General features: G+C 39.4%; 1 protein-coding gene across 2 annotated transcripts in view; it reads left to right on the forward strand.

The window, feature by feature from the left end:
* klc1a (kinesin light chain 1a) overlaps positions 1-12,254 on the forward strand; it is a 111,811-nt gene extending 99,557 nt beyond the window's left edge. For both annotated transcript variants that reach the window (XM_073039747.1, XM_073039750.1), the window contains one exon: positions 9,162-12,254. In XM_073039747.1, coding sequence (XP_072895848.1) covers positions 9,162-9,248 — 87 coding nt within the window. In that variant the 3' untranslated portion in view covers positions 9,249-12,254. The remainder of the gene's footprint in view (positions 1-9,161) is intronic.
* Positions 12,255-20,849: the final 8,595 nt, after the last annotated feature.

Below are 20,849 nucleotides of genomic sequence, written 5' to 3' on the forward strand. Positions count from 1 at the left end.
GTTCACCTTTCCACTACTGAATCTTTAATGAGGACTGGTATGTGTTGTGAATTGCTGATTACAGATGAGTTTCCCTATCTCCCAACTACTCCAGCCCCAGTGGAACTGTTCAAGGGGTACAAACTGCATGGGGTACAGACTACAAGGGGTACAACTACAAAAACTGTTTTTTGCATGAAAGTCAGGGTTTGATTTTTGAAGTCTTTTTAAATTGATCAAACTATATTAGCGTATTTTATAATGTCTAATATACACTGCACTAGGTGTCATTTTTTTTGAATTGGATAGCTTCAAGCAGTAATTCAACTCTAGTTTATTGGCAAGCCCAAATGACTCAATGCTCTAAATATTGAATGATAAAGTAAAAGACTGTGGATGATAGTAAATAGAGGCTACTGAAAATAAACAGATTAGGTGGCATCTGAGGGAGAAGGGGAAGAGTGAAATAGAAAGCAAACATTTTAGATCATCAGAACAAGGGAAAAATATACTTTTGATGTAGAGATAAAGGAGAGGGATAGAGAATATCAAAGGAAAATATGTGAGCAGAGTAAATTAAAAAATAACAGGTTAGAGTGTAAAGTGGAAGAGGTTAGTAAACATGGGTTGATCTATAGAGTTGATGAAAATTGATCATAATTTTAAATTACTGAAGGAAAGTTAGCAATTGTTGGAATTGTTCATTTACTGAAATTAGTGAACTTGAGTTTGGTCCAGAAGAGCACAATATGTCTGAAGTTGGGGGCTGTCTCCTAATCTTGCATTGAGCTTTATTTGAACAGAGAGGTCAGAGTGGCTCAGGGTCATACTTTTGGACAGAGCAGAAATGTCTAAGAAAGCAGTTGACTGATTTGCTTTTAATATTTTAAATATAAAGGGAATGTCCTTTTGGAAGTAAGAATGTATAATAAATTGAAAGAAATAAGAGTCTCCCCAGAGCTGATACACCTATTAAGTGTGTTTAGAAACCTGGGCAGTAAGAAGATGTGAGGTAAATTTTTTACTTGGTTCAATACCAGTTCTAATCTGGAAATGCCAATTTTTTAATGAATTCTGCACTTCTGTTTCTACCAATGGAATTTCCATTTGTTTCTGTGAACGTGTTGATTTTGTCCCTCTTTATTTCTCTTGACTTTGGTAACATAGGTACAAAAACTTGCTTTCACAGCAACCTATCTACTATCAAAGCCTAAGTCAAAAGACAAAGTTAATTATCAAAGCACGTAATGTTTCTTGCAGACATTTAAAAGAAAAAATAGATACTACAGAATCTATTCAAAAAGCATACAGAAACAAAGACTGACAAATAACCTGTGTGCAAAGGAAGACAAATAGTAAATTAAAAAAAAAAAATTACTAAGAGCATAAGTTGTAAAAGCCCTTGAAAGTGAGTCTGTAGGTCATAGAATCAGTTTGTAGTTCTGGTCAGTAAAGTTAACCATATCAGTTCAGGAGCCTAATGGTTGTAGAGTAATAATTGTTCCTGAATCAACAATAAAAATATTGTCGAAAAAAATTGTTCCTGAATCTGGTGGTGTGAGACCTAAGGCATCTGTACCTCCTGCCCAATGGTAGTAGCAAGAAGAAAGTATATCCTGGATAGTGGAGATTTTATGTATGTTTTTCTAGATTGGACACCTTTGACCAAGGGTATGCTGAAGGTGCACCATGGTTTATAATCTGTATTATGGAATTGGATGAGGATGCAGTAAGTGGTTAGTAAGTTTGCAGAAGTGAGGCAATGAGCAGTTATAACACAAAAATACAACTGTAGATGCTGTGGATCAAAGAATACGTACACAACGCTGGAAGAACTCAGCAGGTCAGGCAGCATCCGTGAGAAAAGAGTAGCCAACGTTTCGGGCTGAGACCCTTCATCAGGAATGGGGGGAAGAGAGGGCCGAAGCCCAGTAATTAGAGATGGGGAGGGGGGTAGGGCCTAAAGGCGCCAGGTGGAAAACCAATCAGAGGAAAGATAAAGGGGAGAGGGGATAAGCATGAAAGAACTGTAGAGATAAAGAAGCAGAAAGTTGAAAGGGGAGAGAGGCAGAGAGGGACCTGGGATAGGGGGAGGGGGAGGGAATTACCGGAAATTGGAGAATTCAGTGTTCATACCACCAGGCTGGAGGCTACCCAGAAGGTAGATGAGGTGTTGCTCCTCCAACCTGAGTTTGGCCTCATCATGGCAGTAGAGGGGGCCATGTATGGACATATCTAGATGGGAATGAGAGGCAGAGTTGAAGTGGGTGGCAACATTGTGACGGACGGAGCGTAGGTGCTCGACGAAGCAGTCCCCCAATCTGCGTCGGGTTTCACCGATGTAGATGAGGCCACACCGGGAGCACCGGATGCAATAGACAACTCCAGCAGACTCGCAGGTGAAGTGTTGCCTCGCCTGGAAGGACTGTCTGGGGCCCGGAATGGTGGTAAGGGGGGAGGTGTGGGGACAGGTGTAGCATTTGCACTTGCAGGGATAAGTGCCAGGTGGGAGTTCTGTGAGGAGGGACGTGTGGACCAGGTAGTCGCGGAGGGAACGATCCCTGCAAAAAGCTGAGAGGGGTAGGGAGAGAAAGATGTGCTTGGTGGTGGGGTCCTGTTGAAGGTGGCGGAAATTGTGTAGGATAATATGCTGGATCCGGAGGCTGGTGGGGTGGTAGGTGAGGACAAGGGGAACCCTGTCCCTGTTGTGGTGATGGGAGGATAGGTTAAGGACTGAAGTGCGGGAAGTGGAGGAGATGCCGGTGAGGGCATCTTTGACGCCAGAAGGGAAACCACAATCCTGAAAGAGAGAGGGCATTTGAGAAGTCCTGGAACGGAAAGCCTCATCCTGGGAGCAGATGCGGTGGAGACGGAGGAACTGGGAATAGGGAATGGCCTTTTTGCATTGGGCAGGATGATTCCTGCAATCTAGAAGAACTGGGGAAATGGGCTAGGAAATGGCAGTGGAATTTAATTGACAAATGCAAAGTATTGCATTTTGTTAAGCTAAAACAGCAGATGTACAGTAAATGGCAGCACCCCAGAGTGAGTTGTAGAACAGAGAGACATAGGAGTTACAAGTACATTGTTTTCTGAAAGTGGCAATGTTACCACAAATATGATTGGCCAACTACATCCAGACAGCACCAGAAGTTGGAATTGAACCCAGGTCACTGACAGTACAACAGCTATACTAACAAGCACCGTATAAAATGTTAGATCTGTTTCTTTTTTTACCAGTAGATTCTGCCTAACATGCTTAGTATTTAAGGATTTTTCTGCTTTCATTTCAGATTTCCACCATTAACAGAACCTTGCTTTCATAATTAGAACTGGGTGACTTTCAGGAGAAGGAAGAGAAATACGCAGCCAGTGCAGACCACTTTAGATACTGTTGAGGTGAATGACTTACGGGGACTTTAGCTTAACAAAATGCAATACTTTGCATTTGTCAATTAAATTCTGCTGCCATTTCCTAGCCCATTTCCCCAGTTCTTCTAGATTGCAGGAATCATAACTGACAGGGTCTTTAGCACAGAATCTGATGCTCAGAAGAGCTTAGGGGTGAAGAGGACTGTTGATAGGAGATTCCATAGTCAGGTGTACAGAGGCGAGATTCTGTGTGTGCAAGAGACACCTGGGTGTTATGTTGACTCCCAGGTTCCAGCGTCAGTGATGTCTCAGGTCAGGTCCATGGCATTATCAAGGGGGGAAGTGAGCATCCAGAAATCTTGATACATATTGGTACCAATAACACAGATGGACAAAGTGAGGAGGTCCTGAAGAGAGATTTCAGGTAGCTATGTAGAAAGATGATAATTATTACCTCCAGGGTAGTAATCACTGAATTGCTGCCTGTGCCATGAACCGGTGAGGGTAAAAATAGAATGGTTTGACAGATGAATGTGTGGCTGAGGAACTGTTGCAGATTGATGGATCATTGGGATCTCTTCTGGGGAAGGCATAACCTGTGCAATAGAGACTGGTTACACCTGAACCCAAAGGGACCAATGTCCTTGAAGACAGGTTTGCTATAGTTGTTCAGGAGGGTTTAATCTAATTTAGCAGGGGGATAGGTACCGGATCAGTAGTGCTGAGGATGAGGTAGATGGTTTACCCTCAGAGGCTGTGTGTAGTGAGACTCCAAGCAAGGAGAGGCTGATGATAGAGCAAAATTGCAGTCAACAGGATGAGCTGATAAAATCAAAAGGGTGAATATAGGACTGAAGGTGTTGTATTTGAATGTGCACAGTATAAGGGATAAGGTCGATGAACTTGTAGCACAGTTGCAGATGGGCATTTATGATTTTGTGTGCATTACTGAATCATGTCTGAAAGAAGATTATAGCTGGGAGCTTAATGTCCAAGGATACATTTTGTTTCGAAAGGACAGGCAGGAAGGCAGAGGGGGTGGTGTGGCTCTGATGGTAAAAAGTGAAATCAAATCATTAGAAAGAAGTGACACCTTAGACCTTGAAAAATTTCACTACTCACTTCTCAACTCGGACGTAAAGTTTCACAAGGTGTGGGGACCTTTTCTTGAATATTTTCATAACTCCTCTTTAGATTAAGTCTTTTTTTCAGTCCCTTTCAGCTTTTTTTTTCTTTCTTTGGTAGTAGGCATTATTATTTTTTGTTTTTATTTTCATTCACAGTTTTGGAGGTTTGAATGCTTCGATTAATATTTTTTTTACATCTTGTAATGGTTGGCCTAGAGTTTTTTTCTGTTGGGGGGGGAGGATACTAACTGTATATGATTCTATTTTGGGTGCTCTTTCATCATTGTTTTGAACTATATTATTGTTATGTTTATTTTGCACTGTATTAATCTTCATTTTGCTGTTGGGTTTTTGCTGTAGTAATTGTAGAAATGCATAAAAAGATCAATAAAAAAAGAAAGAAGTGACATAGAGTCAGAAGGTGTTGAATCATTATTGGTATAGCTAAGGAAATGCAGGAGTTGTATACAGAACCCCCAAACAGTAGTAAGGATGTCTACAAATTACAACGGGAGATAGGAAATGCATGTCAAAAGGGCAATGTTACAACAGTAATGGGGGATTTCAATATGCAGGTAGATTGCTGGATCCCAAGAGGGGGTATTTCTAGAATGCCTACAAATTGACTTTTTAGAGCAGCTTGTGTTTGAACCCACTAGGGGATCTGCTATTCTGGATTAATGTTGTGTAATGAACTAGAATTGATTAGAGAACTGAAGGTAAAAGAACCCTCAGGGGAAAGTGATCATATTATGATCGAATTCACCCTGGGATTTGAGAAAGAGAAGCTAATGTCAGATGTATCAATATTACAGTGGAGTAAAGGGAATGACAGAGGCATGAGAAAGGAGTTGGACAAAATTGATTGGAAAAGAACACTGGCAGGGATGACGGCAGAGCACCAGTGGCTGGAATTTCTGGAAGCAATTCGGAAGGCACAGGATATATACATCCCAAAGAGGAAGGAGCATTGTAAAGGCAAGATGACACAACTGTGGCTAACAAGAGACATAAGTTGACATAAAAGCCAAAGAAAGGGGATATAATAAAACAAAAATTAGTGGGAAGTTAGAGGATTGTTAAGCTTTTAAAAATCAATAGAAGGCAACTAAAGTCATTAAGAAGGAAAAGATGGAATATGAAAGTAAGCTAGCTAATAATATAGCTTAACAAAAGTTTCTTCAGATACACAGTGTAAAAGAGGCGAGAGTGGATATCAGACCACTGGAAAACAATGCTAGAGAGGTGGTACTAGGGAACTGAACAAGTATTTTGCATCAGTCTTCACTGTGGAAGACAGTAGCAGTATGCTGGAAGTTTGAGAGTGTCAGGTCAGAAGTGTATGAAGGTGCCATTACTGGGGTGAAGGTTCTTGGGAAGCTGAAAGGTCTGAAGGTAGCTAAGTCACCTGGACCAGATGGACTATATCCCAGTGTTCTGAAAGAGGTGCCTAAAGAGATTGTGGAGGCATTAGTAATGATCTTTCAAGAATCACTAAATTCTGGAATAATTCTGGAGGAATGAAAAATTGCAAATATCACTCCACTCTTCAAGAAGGGGGAGAGGCAAAAGTAAGCATTTAGTCTGACCTCAGTGGTTGGGAAGATGTTGGAATTGATAAGGATGTGCCTGACAGTTCTGTTGGAATTCTTTGAAGAAATAACAAGGAGAATGGACAAAGGAGAGTCAGCAGATGTTGTGTACTTGGAATTTCAGGAGGCCTCTGACAAGATGTCACGCATGGCTGCTTAACAAACTATGAGCCCATTGTATTACAGGAAAGATGCTAGCATGGATAAAGCAGTGGCTGATTGGCAGAAGGCAAAGAGTGGGAATAAAGCGAGACTTTTCTGATTGGCTGCCGATGACTAGTGTTCCACAGGAGTTGGTGTTGGGGTTGTTTCTTTTTACATTATATGTCAATGACTTGGTTGGTGGAATTGATGGCTCAATTGTCAAGTTTGCGGACAATACAAAGAGGGGTAGGTAGTTTTGAGAAAGTAGAGAGGCTACAGAAGGACAGACAGACTAAGAGAATGGGTAAAGAAGTGGCAGTTGGAATACAGTGTCAGGAAGTGTATGGACATGCACTTTGGTAGAATAAAAGGGAATTTATTTGCCACAGGCAGCTGTGGAGGCCAAGTCTCTACAAGGCAGAGGTTGATAGATTCTTTATTGATGACAGCATGAAGCAATACAGGGAGAAGGCCCGTAAGATAGTTTTATTGTTAAACATTTGGTCCTCCACAGATGCTGCCTGACCTGAATTCCTCCAGTAGTTTGATGTTTTTAGCTATATTTCAATAAGAAGATAGAAATAATAAGAAAGAAACTTCCACTGTGTAGTTAAGCAGGGGAAAGATTACTGTCTAAAGGCCTATACTAAACTTGCAAATTTTATAATGTTGCCTTCTATTAAATGAGGTGCTATTCATTTAAGATTGATATTTTGGAATGCCTTGAATGTTTGTATCTGTGAGTAGAATTTAATGAATTTGAAAGTAATAATTCAAAGCTGTAAATTGTTTCTTTTCTCTTTGCCTGAAAGCTCTCAAACAATGGATAGTTGGTACACAATTAACAAGAATATTTCAATTACCAAATATAGTGGATTGGATGTTAATTGGGCTATTGGTTAATCAGGGCAGCCAGTTACTTGAGACTACTCATAAACAACAAAAACTAATCAAGAAAATAGCCAGGGTTCCCTTTGCTTATTTGGGACACTAACTAGCATCAGTTGTTGTATGTGCATGCATGACCATTAGTCACAGCAATGTGCTTTGAGCATATAGTTTTTAAATAGCATCGGTTGCTTGTGCTTCTGTTCAAAAAAACAGCAATTTTTGTCACTGATAGTTGGCAAGAAATAAGCAGTAAGACAATTCAGAATTGTTTAGCTCAGTGAGGTATCAAGTATTCCGGCTTGGAGATACCAGAAACAGCTATGAGTGAAATTGAAACTATTTCACTACTTCAAGTTAGCGACTACAAAGGATTAGAAGGTATCAGTAATCACCTGGAATGTTGCAATAAAATTGAAGATTTGAAGAATGCAATCGTCAACAGCGTTGTGTAAAGGCATTCCATTATCTGCAGTAGGTGTCTGTGCTGATTTTGTTCATTTACAGTCAAAAGAATGCGATGTGGCTGAATTCTGTTGACAAGTATTAGGAACTAATACACATTTTTATAGTTTTGCAGTAATATGACATCTGTATTTCATTTAAATACATAATTTGTTACTCAGTTTTTTAATGTAATATTTTAACAATTTCCATGAAACTTCAGATAATTGGGACAGCTGCTTAATTGAGCCAAAATGTACTTGTCTTGATGTGTACCAGTTAACCAGAATCCACTATATTCTAAAGTTTTGGTCTGTTCTTGTGAAAGTAATGCAGCATTGCAGTTTCCATTGCACTTAAGCTTGGGACAAAACAGAATCAATTCTTCTGCTAGAAGCTAATTAATTGGAACTTTTATAAGCTCATGGTATTGTTAGTTTGTTCATGCTATTTTCTCTTGTTTCATCAACAGCTTTAAAAAAAATTAAATAAGTAGTATTAAAATTGACCATTGTTTTGAAACATTATAATATAAATAGTTATTCCACAGGTGGTTAAGCAATTGGTGTTTTTGAGTTATGTGCTTTGATTAAAATTTTATGCACATTGTTTTCTTTCATTGGTGGTCATTGTAATGTTTAATTGTACAATAGTGATAACTTTCTGTTAAACATTTGTGCTTCCTCTTAATCTTCATTTCACAGGTGTAGACATTAAGACATTGGAGCAGAATTGAGCCATCGAGTCTGCTTCATCATTCAATTGTTGCTGATTTATTTTTCCCTCTCCCATTCTCCTGCCTTCTACCTTTAACACTCTGACTAAACAAGAACCCATCAACCTCTGTTTTAAATATACCAAATATCCTAGCCTCTACAGCCATCTGTGGCATTGAATTCCACAGATTCTTCACTCTCTGTCGTGAGAAATTTATTCTCAGTTCCAAAGGGATATCCATCAATTCTAAGGCCGTGGTGTCTGGTTCTAGACTCTAACTACTGGAAATATCTTCTCCATGTCCACGCTATACAAGCCTTTCAATATTCAATAGATTTCGATGAGTTTCCATCTGCCCCCCCCCCCCCCCACTCCATTCTTCTGAACTCCAGCGAGTACAGGCCCAGAGCCAACAAATGCTTCACATAAATTCCTGTGGATCCTCTCCAATCATCCCAGATTATCTGCTGTGTTCAGAGTACTGCTTTATTCCACCTTGTATTCTATATAAGTAATGTGTAAAGTGATGGTAGCAATTACTCTTGTTAATCATTGTCAGTTCTTAATACGGTACTTAAAATATACACATTCTACTTTAAACTTTGAAAATAAAGAAATTATTTGTAGCCATGATTGGAATGCCAAAGAGATGCCATATGATTTGCAATCACTTAACGGGCAAAAATTAAAACTAAGAAAATCCTCAAATACTTCTAGCATTAAGTTATTTTCATTGCAAAATCTCGTCTAAAATGTACTTAAATGTCGCAAACATCAATCTTTTGAGAGAATATTGACAGTATCTTTTTAAGGAAATTCTGGGCAGTGAACTTACTGATTTACTTTTTAATATCTTATGAAATCTTACTAATTTATCTTTCTTGATTTTAAACTGCAGCGAAATAATCGTCTAACAGAATCCAGAAATTTGAGTGCCAGCCATGATGACCTGATGCATTGTGGATCACAGATTGGCACAAACTAGACTCTTCATATAAAAGAACAAGAAATCCTCATTGTTACAATTCCTTGTAAGCTTTTCAATATTAAGACCTTCATTTATTATCCTTTATAAATGATTTGCAGTAAACGTCAAGCATTGTATCCAAATATGAAATGTATGTTCCAATTAGTTTTTTTTTACTATTTCTTTGATAAAATATGTAAGTTACTACAATGCGAATAGTATCAATAGAATTTGTTTTTTAGAACTAAAATGCCACAGCTGAGCTGGTTTTAGGTAATATGGATAGAAATTACCTTTGTTAGATCTGTACAGTTAAATTTATCCTTAAAGTAGGATTCCCTGGAACAACTTCTATTAATAATTCTTGGTAAAGGCCACTTTATATTTTAACATCAGATGTGGCTTATCCATACCAGATGCCTAACATTTTCATCAGATAATTTAATAATGTTGCTTCAGATAGTGTAAAGATTGACAGATCAATAACAAACCTTAAATTTTAGTAAAACGCAAATATGTTGGGATACTTGTACAATCTGCAGTACTCAACTATACTAGTAACTTGCACTATATTTCCCTAAAATCATATAGAAAAAAGATGCTGCTAATATACATGGAAGCCACTTTCATCATAAGGTTGCTTTTATAATACTGCTGTCAGCTGTTTATGAGAATTTTACAAAATTAATCATTTAACAAAATATAGCAAATAGTGGGGTAAAATTTGTTCCCTGTTGCCTTCAGTAAGCATGGGAAGAAGGTAATGTTGTGATATATGGGTTGTACTCAGCTTAAATTAGTCCTGTTGAACTGAAATAACAAAATTTGAGTACAGCATGTGCACACTCCAATGTCAAATTTGTTAATGCAGGCAACTAAGGACCAATTTCTACTCCTTTATGCCTGGCTGTGAAGTTAAATTTAATCAAATATTGCATATTAAATCTGATTGCTACTTTGGATTAAAATTAAATTAAATTAAATTGTGTCCTATCCATAGAACTGGATTTGTACAGACTTCCTTTAAAATGGTGTTCTTTTAAGAGAATAATCATTTGAAATTACAGATTATTATATGGACATGCAAATTCAGTCTTTGCCAGTAAAACTGCAGGAGCTGTTTATATTACATGAACATACAGGTTGAGTACCTCTTATCTCAAATGCTTGGGGCCGGAAATGTTTCGGATTTTGGATTTTTTTGGAATTTGGAATATATAATGAGATAGCCATCATTTCTGACTCTGACTTTATGTACTATTGGTAAGCAGTCTTTGTTTTGCACTTGTTCATCACACATATGTACTTAATAGTAAAAATTACCTTGTACCATTAATATAATAAAAACAATGTGTGCAGGATAGCAAAAGCAGCAGAGCAGCAGGAAAATACCTGAAACATCTGTCAACAACAAAGTTTTTCAGTCTCCACCTATGATACAGTGTTTTGATTAAAAGGTTACAATACACTATATTTTACGTTTTTGAAGTTTTATGTAAAGTACGAAAACAATCAGCATTGGTGTTAGATTTTCATTGGTGACGATCTTGGCAAACACAACAATGAATTTCCCTGCTGCTTCGTAATCAGCAGATGCTTTATCAGCAAGTGTTTAAATATTTAGTACCATGTCTTTCCTTAAACTTCCACAACCAGCCTGCTGAATATTCACAATTACCTTCAATTTTCAGTTTGTTATGATAAATCTTTGCTTATTTCAATGATCAGCATACAATTAAGCAGCTATGTTCACTCCAACTCTGCCAAATCCACACTTTCAATACACAATCGAGATCTTCATTTTTCACTTTATGCAATGTTTTTCTATTTTTCATTAATTTCTGTTCATTACATATGTGATGTCACTTCTCAGAACTGTGTGGTGCACAGAGACCTGCTCTTTACTTGGGAACCTTCATAGCGGTTTGTAGAATTTTCCATTTGTGATGTCATGTCAGTACTAAAAAAAAAAGGATTTTTGGATAAGGAGTACTCAACCTGTACTTCAGTTTGGAAACTAGGGCTTTTTGGGTTAACCGTCTTTCATTGATTCATTATCTTGCACCTGTAAGTATATTTACCTGATCCCTTTGTAAATCATTTTGTTATGTTTAGGCAGTACCTGGAGTACTACTTGTTTGCTTTTAATTGTGACTTTTATAGTGTTTTATCTCTTTTGTATTTTCTATTTGTATATTAACAGAAATTATTTGCACATTGAAAAACAAATGCTAAAATAGGATTGCAAGTGAAAATTGAAATCATGATAGTTTACAGAAATAGAATGATGGTCAAAAGGTATATATGGATTAATTCCATTAAAAGGTTTACGTGTGGTTCTGCAAGCACTTGAGTTGTTGATATTACAATGATTGACTGCATCAGCTCTTAAGAACATCATATTCAAAATCTCATTTTGGTAACTGTATTCTGAACAGGAAAAATGTAAAAAAATTGAACAAGGCTACTAAAAGCCTTGTAGCAAGATGAAAAATATTATATTAGGAGATCCCAGACTTGCCCCTTAAGCTTTTATTCTATTTCAGCCTCTAATTTAAAAAAGCATTACCTAAAGTAATGCATTAACATTGTCCATTCATAATTGCCATGATACTGTTACAAGACTACTCTGAGCATGAACAGTGATTTCTGCAGTTGTAGATTTTAGTATCGGAAGAGTAATTTTAATTAATAAGCTTGGAAGAAGAGTTTGCATACAGTAAACAGGTTTTTAGTTGTATATTGCACTTTTACTAGGGCAAGTCGGTGCAGCCATGAATTTGCATGTAATGTTTTAATACAGTTTACCTGTTTAATGTTCTACATATCAATGAGTAAGATCATTCAGACAAGAATATAGTGTATTAGTGTCCTCAGTTTATTTTAGAACTTAAGATATGTACATTTATGTTGGATATATGTCACATGTTACAATATTTATGTTCAAAGTATATGGAACATTTTTGGTGAGAAAAGAAATGTAAATTTAAAATCATTTTAAATAAAATACAAGTACAAAAGCTACTGAAAGCAAACTGTCTGAAGTTAATAACTCATTTTATGTGAATTTTCCATTATTCCAACTTCAGGTCATGCAACCAAGCTGCTTACTTGAGCTACTGTAGTCCCTTCGTCTGTGTTTGGTCAACATCTCTCTAAACTTTTCCTATCCATGTACTTGTCAACATTTTATTTTGAATATTGCAATTGTTCTTGCTCCTACACTTTCTGAAACCTTGTTCCACATACACATCACCCTGTCTAGGAAAAAGTTGCTCTTTCATCCTCTTAAAATGTTTCCCCTCACTTTAAATCTATGGCCTTCTGCTTTAGATTAAGGCCACTTTGGGGAGGGGAGGGTGTTTGGGGGGAAGCTCTAGTCTATTCTTGTAACTCAAGTCCTCAAGAACAGCATAACATCCTTATGAACCTTTTCTGCACTCAAAACAGCATAATATTGTCCCTCCCAAAGCTCAACGAATAGAACTGCACAAGCTACACAAGTGGTCTCACCAACATCCTCTACAGTTGTAACACAAATTCCCAACTCCGGTACTCAGTGACCAGTGAAGGTGAGCATGCCAGATGCCTGCATCACCACCTTGTCTACTTATATCACCACATTTGGGGAACTATGTATGTGTTACCCTAGGTCTCTGTGTTCTGTAACACTCCAGAACCCTGCAATGTATTGTGCAAGTTCTGCCCTGGTTTAATTTCCCAAAATGTAACATTTCACACTTGTCCAAGTTAAATGCTGTCTGACTTTCTCTTGCCACTATCCCTTTTGTTCTAGATCCTGCTATAATCTTAAATAACAAAATTCACCTTCCCTCCGAGCTCCCAGGGGTTCCTTATGGGGGTTGACCAGAACCCACTCACCTGGAATCAAGGTGTGTCCTCTTCCGATAGAAAATCCAAACCTGTTGAGAAGCAGACTAAATAGCTTGTGTTAGTTTTACACAATAATCAACAAAGCTCTCTGACGTAACATGTATATCAGAATCTCTGAGATTGAGAGCTCCCAGTAGTGACGCAGGTTGCTCCATCACCATTTCAAATGCACTCAATTTAGGTTTTTTGTTGAGATTACCCTAATGCTGCATAAAGCCAAAGGAAGAGCTATAAGCCATGGTGCGCCTTCCTCATAATCAGCCGTTGTTTGATGATTCTTTCAACTGACTCTGGAGGATGTGGGCAATGAAAAGGCCATTCATTATTCATCAGCCGACATAATTCTTTACAAACATCTTGGGTGAAAAATGTTCCTTTGTCAGAGTCAATGTGGCATGGCAATACCCATCTAGGAATATAGCCCTTAATCAGAGTTTTGCCAGTCTGTGTGGCCGTAGCTTTCTTTGCCAGGATGGCTTCCACTCACCCTGAAAATTTGTCCATTGTTGCAAACACTTCTGAATATCCTTGGCACTTTAGTAAAGTAATGTAATCCACTTGTCATAAAAATGGAGCAGGAGTACTTAATTGAGGTGGCTTCTTCATTGATCTGGGGTTTTGTTTTCCTGGCATTTCATACATCTCTCAACTGTTCGTCGAGCTGGCATTCTGAACTTTGGAGTCCACCGCCATGGGCAGCTTGCTGTTGCGGTTGTTGTTGACCTTGTGGTGAAATTGATTTCTAATGCCAACAAGATCTAGCTCAATGCTCTTTTCTACCACATAATTTGCATATCCAATTCTGCTTTGTTCTGTTGGTTAGCAGGTGGAGACCATTGACCAATCTGCCGATGTTATTTAAATGTCGAAATCCCACTCTACTTGTTAAACAGCTTGTACCAGATCACTGTAGGAAACAGCAGTTCAACTCCTATTCATTATGGCAATATCTGGTTTCAAACTACCCATGAAAGCCGACTCGAGAAGTCGATATATAGTGTCGTCGAAATTATCTTCGTTTATTCTTTGAATTCTTGCATAACTGAGGCAAACTGTTTTATAGCAGTCTTCATATTCAGAAACATCCTCTGAACGCTTTTGTTTGCAATTAAACCACTTTCTTCCAATCAATCTGGTTAGGAGCTTGTCTCTCCAGCTATGCCTTAATCATTTCCCAACCAGCCAGTGTATTCTGTTTATCCTCTCCTATACAATCCTCATCTTTCCCTGTAAACTGGTTTATTTGCTGAGTTGTTAGCATGGTAGCTAAAATATGACTGCCATCATAGGGATGCAATTTATATATTTCTCAATTCGTTGAAGTTGAGCTCAAGTCTTGCTTTTTAGGATGTGGAACTTGCTGGGCCATTTGTCAATTTTTTTCCAGATCTGGTGGTTGATGTCAAACCTCCTGTTTCCTTTCATAACTCTCCATCAGTCTAGCGTGTTTTCACTTTTTTCTGGGGCAAGTCTTGCTATGGCTGCCAGACCAATTACCTCATCACTGTTATCATCACTTGAGCCACTAGGGGTCTCTGGTGCATCACTCAAACTCGGTGCAGCCACTGCAAGGGCCTGATCGGGAAGGACCACTGTCTAGGGTTCTTCTCCCGGGGGGGGGGGGGGGTAGGAGGGTTGGGGGTATACCCCTGAATGTAAATATGAAAGAACAAAGTGCCACGTGGGTGGCAAAACGTTTGAACTTTGAAAATGTAAAGACAATAATGGTACCAACTGTAAAGAATTGAAAGTCTTTGGTTATTGTATTTTTTTTGAATAAAGTATATTTTGTTTAATAAAAAAAAAAATCAGTATACCTTTGCAGTTCCTTGGAGTTCCCAGTGTGTTGCTGGTTTTGGGGACTAGTCAGTCAATGTCTGCCTTTGAATTGACTGGCATCGCTGTTAACACCACCCACTGGGTTGGCTGAACCATCCACGAAGGTCTTCCCAATGCTGCCCAGATCTTAATTTCACTTCGCAACTTTGAATAGAGGTCTTGACTACAGGTGTACTTTTCATGCTGTCTTTACTCATTCAGTTAACACAGAGATCTCCTTTTTGCTGATTTATTATCTTTTTAATACTGCTCTTTTAGCATGTCATGCATTTTTTCTTTTTCATCCAAATGATTTTCTAAATCAGTGCATGCCCAGGAGTCGCAATGCCTGTCCATCCACCTCCTCCCAGCAGCCTGGTGCCAAAACACTCTTTCCAGGTGAAGTGGTTATTTGTCTGCACTTTTTCCAGCATGTTCATTTGGTGTTCACCATGTGACCTCTTCTGTATTAGAGAAATTGAATGCAGATTGATTTATTTCTTTGCAGAGCATTTGCAATAAGTTTCCGGAGTGACCCTGACTTTCAAGTTGGTTGCTGCTCGTTCAGTGATTCATTTTTGTCTGTCTGTAGCGTTCTGCATTTTTGAGGCACAATGCAAACTAGAGCTTGCATTGAGCCTCAAATCTTCCATTTGTCATATTGCAGCTGCAGGATTCTGTTGAATTATCCAGCTTTGGGTAACTTGTTCTTTCTTTCTATCTGCTTCAGAACTACCCATTATTGCTAGTTAGCTATCTTGCTATTCATTTTTTTCCCTGTTAATGTTAGCCTGGTCTAACCAATTATTAGCAACATCACAGCATAGATAAAGTATATGGCTTTTAACTGTCACATTAACTCATTTATTCTTCCCCTACTAAATATTTTTGCTTATTTATATCCATCCCTTCCTCACTTTCTCTGACCCCATTCTGACAAAGGGTCTCAGATCTGAAATGCTAACTCCATTTCTCTTTTCTCAGATATTGCCTGTCCTGCTGAGTGTTATAATAAACATGGAAAGTCTGTATCAGGTGGTAGTGAGACTACACTTTGAGGACTGCAAGTCTTAATCTCCCTATTTTAAGGAAGTTTAGACTTGTATAAGAACTTACAATTCTTATGCTTCTAAGGTAAGAAATGGGAATGCTTTCTAATTGCTGGTAAGTTTTATATGTCATTCCTAAAATAATGAAGCAACAAGAATTGGACTTGGGCCAATAAAGGGGATAGTAACATTTAAGCCATACAAGTGTGAGTCAGTGATCTTCTCCAATAGAGTCTAACCAACCCTTTTCATCCACTTAGTCCCTCACTCCTCTCCATCCACAATCCTCCATTATTGCATTAAATGCCATGATACTACAAAACCCCACCATTAACATCCTTATGTGTCATTGTTAACCAGGTTCTTCACTACCTTACGTACACAAATATTGAGCAGAGACTGGGCAATGCCTTCCAAACCTTCAGGGCAAGAGTGTAAGTGGAAATTCTAGGCTTGTCTCATTGTATTTAGCTTTGCAGAAGGTCTATTCATTTTGCTCAAAGTAACTGATTACACTCACCACCGTGGACATTAATTCCTTCCAAATGAAAAGCACATTGCAGCTTGTGGGACTCATTAAATTCTCTTCAAATTCAGATAACTTGCTTTTTCTGTTTGTTTCTGGACTAGCTGTTGGTACTGCCACAGTGTGCTCTCAAAAGACAAGGTTGGATCCAGGTGTGGAGGGATGGCAGGCTTTCTCTGTTACGAAGGTCACTGGCACCTACTCAACCCAGGAGCTGCTGACAGCAGGCTCACAACTCTAACCAGGAGCAGGGGAACACCAGGATCCACAGAAAGCGACTGAAACAAGGGGTTAGACATCGGAGGACCAACTGAGCAACATGACAAGACCATTCATTCTCTCCAACACAAAGACCCCAATGAGGCACTGACTAGGAGTCCTCCTTAAATAATCAAAGACTGCGGGAAACACATGCCAACTTTACAAGGTTAAACCAAAAACACAAGGGCTTAACAAATCTAGTTAAGATAAAGATTTGTAAATGCAGATGCTCAAAAACACAAGAAACTCAATGCCACAGGGATCATGACAGGTCCATATCATTCATGTCCCTCTTCATGCAGATTTTTTTTAGTTGTATATTCTGGCCTGTTAGCTCATGCCTAAAGATCAGAAAAATCATCTAGAATTCATAATATTAGCAATACACTACACAGAGGGAAGAGAGAAGGGCTAAATTAATATTACAGATGGATAATTAGCCAGATCTGATTGGTTAGAAGGGGAGGATAATTAAAACATAAGGCAACTAGAAGTTCAGGGATAACCTACGGATTGAATGGAGACACTCTTCAAAATATTCATTCACTCTGCTTTCTCCAATGTGGAGAACTGCAAGGGGGTTGGTGAAAAAGGGAGTAATTGGTGGGGGTGGGAGGGTAGACCAGGGTTTTGCAAACAGGATGGCTCCTTTAGAATGTGGGGAAAGGAGGGTGTGTTTGTTGGCGAAATCTTATTGAAGTGGCAGAAATATTATTTCAGGACTGTCATGTTTCCTGTGAGGATTAATGATAAGGTTGGTAAGATTCTGTAAGCTTTGATGAAAAGAGATATTAGTTGAGTCAAAAAGAAAAAGAAAGTGTACGTAAGGTTTAGGAAGCTTGGGGAACATAAAACCAGCAGAAAATAACTTCAACAAGGGATTCACTAGGCAGGTAGGATTAAAGAAAATCCCAAGGCACTATAAACAGCATTAGTTCAAATTCAAGTTATTGTCATTAAACTGTACACTTGCATATTGCCAAATGAAATAACATTCCTCCAGACCAAGGTGCCCAACACAGTACATATAACTCACACACAACACAGAATAATACTACCATAAATAATAAGGTGCATTTACAACACAAGTTAGAAAGTAAACAGAGTAATGCTTCTAGCACTTAATATGTGATGAGACCTGGCTGGTGGCAGTGAGTTAATAGTCTCACGAAGTTGTTTCCCACCCTAGTAGTTCTTGTCCTAATGGCAGTGGGTCAAAGAGTTTGTTGGACAGATGGGAGGGTCATTGATAATGCCAAGGGCCCTGCATATGCAGTGCTCCTGATAAATATCTCTAATGGATGGAAGAGAGACCCTGATTACCCTCTCAGCAGTCTTCACAATCCATTGTATGGACTTGCAATTCCCTTACTAGTGATGTAGCTGGTCATGGTACTCAATGGTCCTCCTGTAAAAATTGGTTAGAATGGGTGGGGTGAGAGCCATGCTTGCCTCAATCTCCTCAGAATGTGGGAACACTGTTGTGCTTTTTTAACCAAAGTGGTGGTGTTGAGGGACCAGGTGAGATTGTCTGCTATGTGTACTTTCAGAAACTTGGTGCTCCTGACTCTCCACAGAGGAGTCATTTATATGCAGTGAGGAATGCTCAACCTGTACTTTCCTACGGTTGTTACGAATGTGCCACAGCTCTGAGGGGCCGAAGGGTGCGGGGTAGCCCCCTCCTTTGTGAGAATCGCAAGATCACTATTAAGTCAGTTCAGGAGACCCAGGAAATGAGAGAAAGACATGCAGAATCCACAAAGAGTTGGAATGTGTCCTGGCCTCCGAAAGGCGGAACCATTGATACCGGCTATTGTCTCTTGGAGACGGACTTGTGTATTGCATCCTGTATGATGCCTCGAAGCCCCAGGCAATGAACCGAGGAGGAGGTTGGTGGAGGGATTGCATTATCCCAACCTGATTGACACCTGAGACCCTGTGAGTCAGGATAAAAAGAGGGTCTGTGGGAACACCCCCTCAGACGCACCAGAAGGAACACTAATGATCCCGTAATAGCAAAAACCAGTGGAAGGCCACGTGCGTCCTTTTCCGTTTGCCCCGGAATCAGTGGGCCCTGTACCACGGCAGAACGGTTTTTAGCTAACAACGGGGAAATCAACTCCCAACAACTCTCGAAGGATTGCCATCATAAAAGGAATGGGCAAGTTTTAACCCGTCTTTCTCTCCAACCCAAAAGCTGCAGCTTGAATGAACCGAGTGACTTTTATATTTCCATCGGACGATACATTATCCCCTAGACAACAATAGAGCTATTTCTTATTGATTACTATTAGACCCGCGCTTTTAGATTTAGTATTGACGACGTATATTATCTGTAAGTTTGCCTTGATATTATTTTGTGTATTTTTATCAATAAATACTGTTAAAAATAGTACCATCAGACTTCAACGGACCTCTCTATCTTTGCTGGTAAGTGACCCAGTTACGGGGTACGTAACACAGTCAACAATCATCTTTTTGGTCTTGTCCATAATATTGTGCTCGCACCATTCTATCTCCAATTTGTACCGAGTCTTATTGTCGTCGTTGATGAGACCAACCACTGTTGTGTCATCAGCAACCTTGCTGATTTGGTTTGAACTGGATCCAGCAGTGCAGTCATGCACCAGCAGCAGGCTGGGCACACAGCCTAGGGGTGGGGGGGGGGGGCCAACGGTGCTCAGTGTGATGGAGCTAGAGATGTTGGTACCAACACGGACTGACTGGTCTTTCTGTGAAGTCTAAGATTCAGTTATGGAGAGAGCTGTTGAGACCCAGTGGGGGCAGCAGTTATCCTTCAGCTTCTGAGGGGTGAGCGGATTAAATGCTGAACTGAAGTCAATAACCATCATCCTGGCGTATGAGGCACCATTTTCCAGGTGGGACAGGACAGAGTGCAGAGGCTATGTTATCATTAGTGGACAGATTTGAGCGATGAGCGAACTGGAAGGAGTCATTTGTAGCAGGAAGATGGGATTTAAAGCAATCCATAACCAGATGCTCAAAGCACTTCATTTTTGAGGTCAGTGTCACTGGATGGTAGTCATTAAGGCAGGTTGAAGATGTCTGTTAGAACCTCTGTTAACTAGGCTGTATAGTCCTTCAGCACCCAACCAAGTTTGTTATCAGGTCCCACAGCTTTACATGGATTGACCTGGCTAGGGTCTTCTTCACATCTGCTGGGGCTTGACAGTGCCTGCTCCTTGGTGAGGGCAGGGGTTTCCTTGTTGCCACATTGTTCTGTCCATCAAATCATGCGTAAAAGACATTCAGCCTATCAGAAAGAGAGGCATCACTATCAATCGATGTGCAGCGTGGACTTGCAGTCTGTTATGGTCTAAATGCCCTGCCACATACACTTCATATATCTGGTGTCAGAATCAGAACCAGAATAAAGTTTAATATCACCAGCATATGTTGTTTAATTTGTTAAATTAACACATGCAGTATAATGCAATCCATGATAATATAGAGGAACAGTACATAAATCAATTGCAGAAAGTATATATAGGTATATTAAATAGTTAAATTAAAAATACTACAAAAACAGAAACAATATATATTTAAAAAGTGAGGTAGTGTTCATGGGTTCAATGTCCATTTAGGAATTGGGTGGCAGAGGGGAAGAAGCTCTTCCAGACTCGCTGAGTGTGTGCCTTCAGGCTTCTGTACCTCCTTCTTGGCAGTAACAATGAGAAGACAGTTTGCCTTGGGTGTTGGGGATCCTTAATAATGGACGCTGCACTTTCTAAAGACGCTCCTTGAAGATGGATACTACGAAGGCCAGTACCCAAGATGGAGCAGACTAATTTTACAACTTTCTGTAGCTTACTTCAATCTTGTGCAGTAAACAACTCCCCCCCCCCCCCATACCAGACAGTGATGCAGCTTGTCAGAATGCTCCCCTATACATCTGTAGAAGTTTGAGTGTTTTAGGTGACAAACCAAATCTCCTCAAACTCCTAATGAAATATAGCTGCTGTTTTGCCTCCTTTATAACTGCATCAAAATGTTGGGACCAGGTTAGATCCTCATATCTTGGCACCCAGGGACTTGAAATTGCTCACCCTC

The sequence above is a fragment of the Hemitrygon akajei genome, chromosome 3 (genome assembly GCF_048418815.1).
Source record: "Hemitrygon akajei chromosome 3, sHemAka1.3, whole genome shotgun sequence".
Lineage (NCBI taxonomy): Eukaryota > Metazoa > Chordata > Chondrichthyes > Myliobatiformes > Dasyatidae > Hemitrygon > Hemitrygon akajei.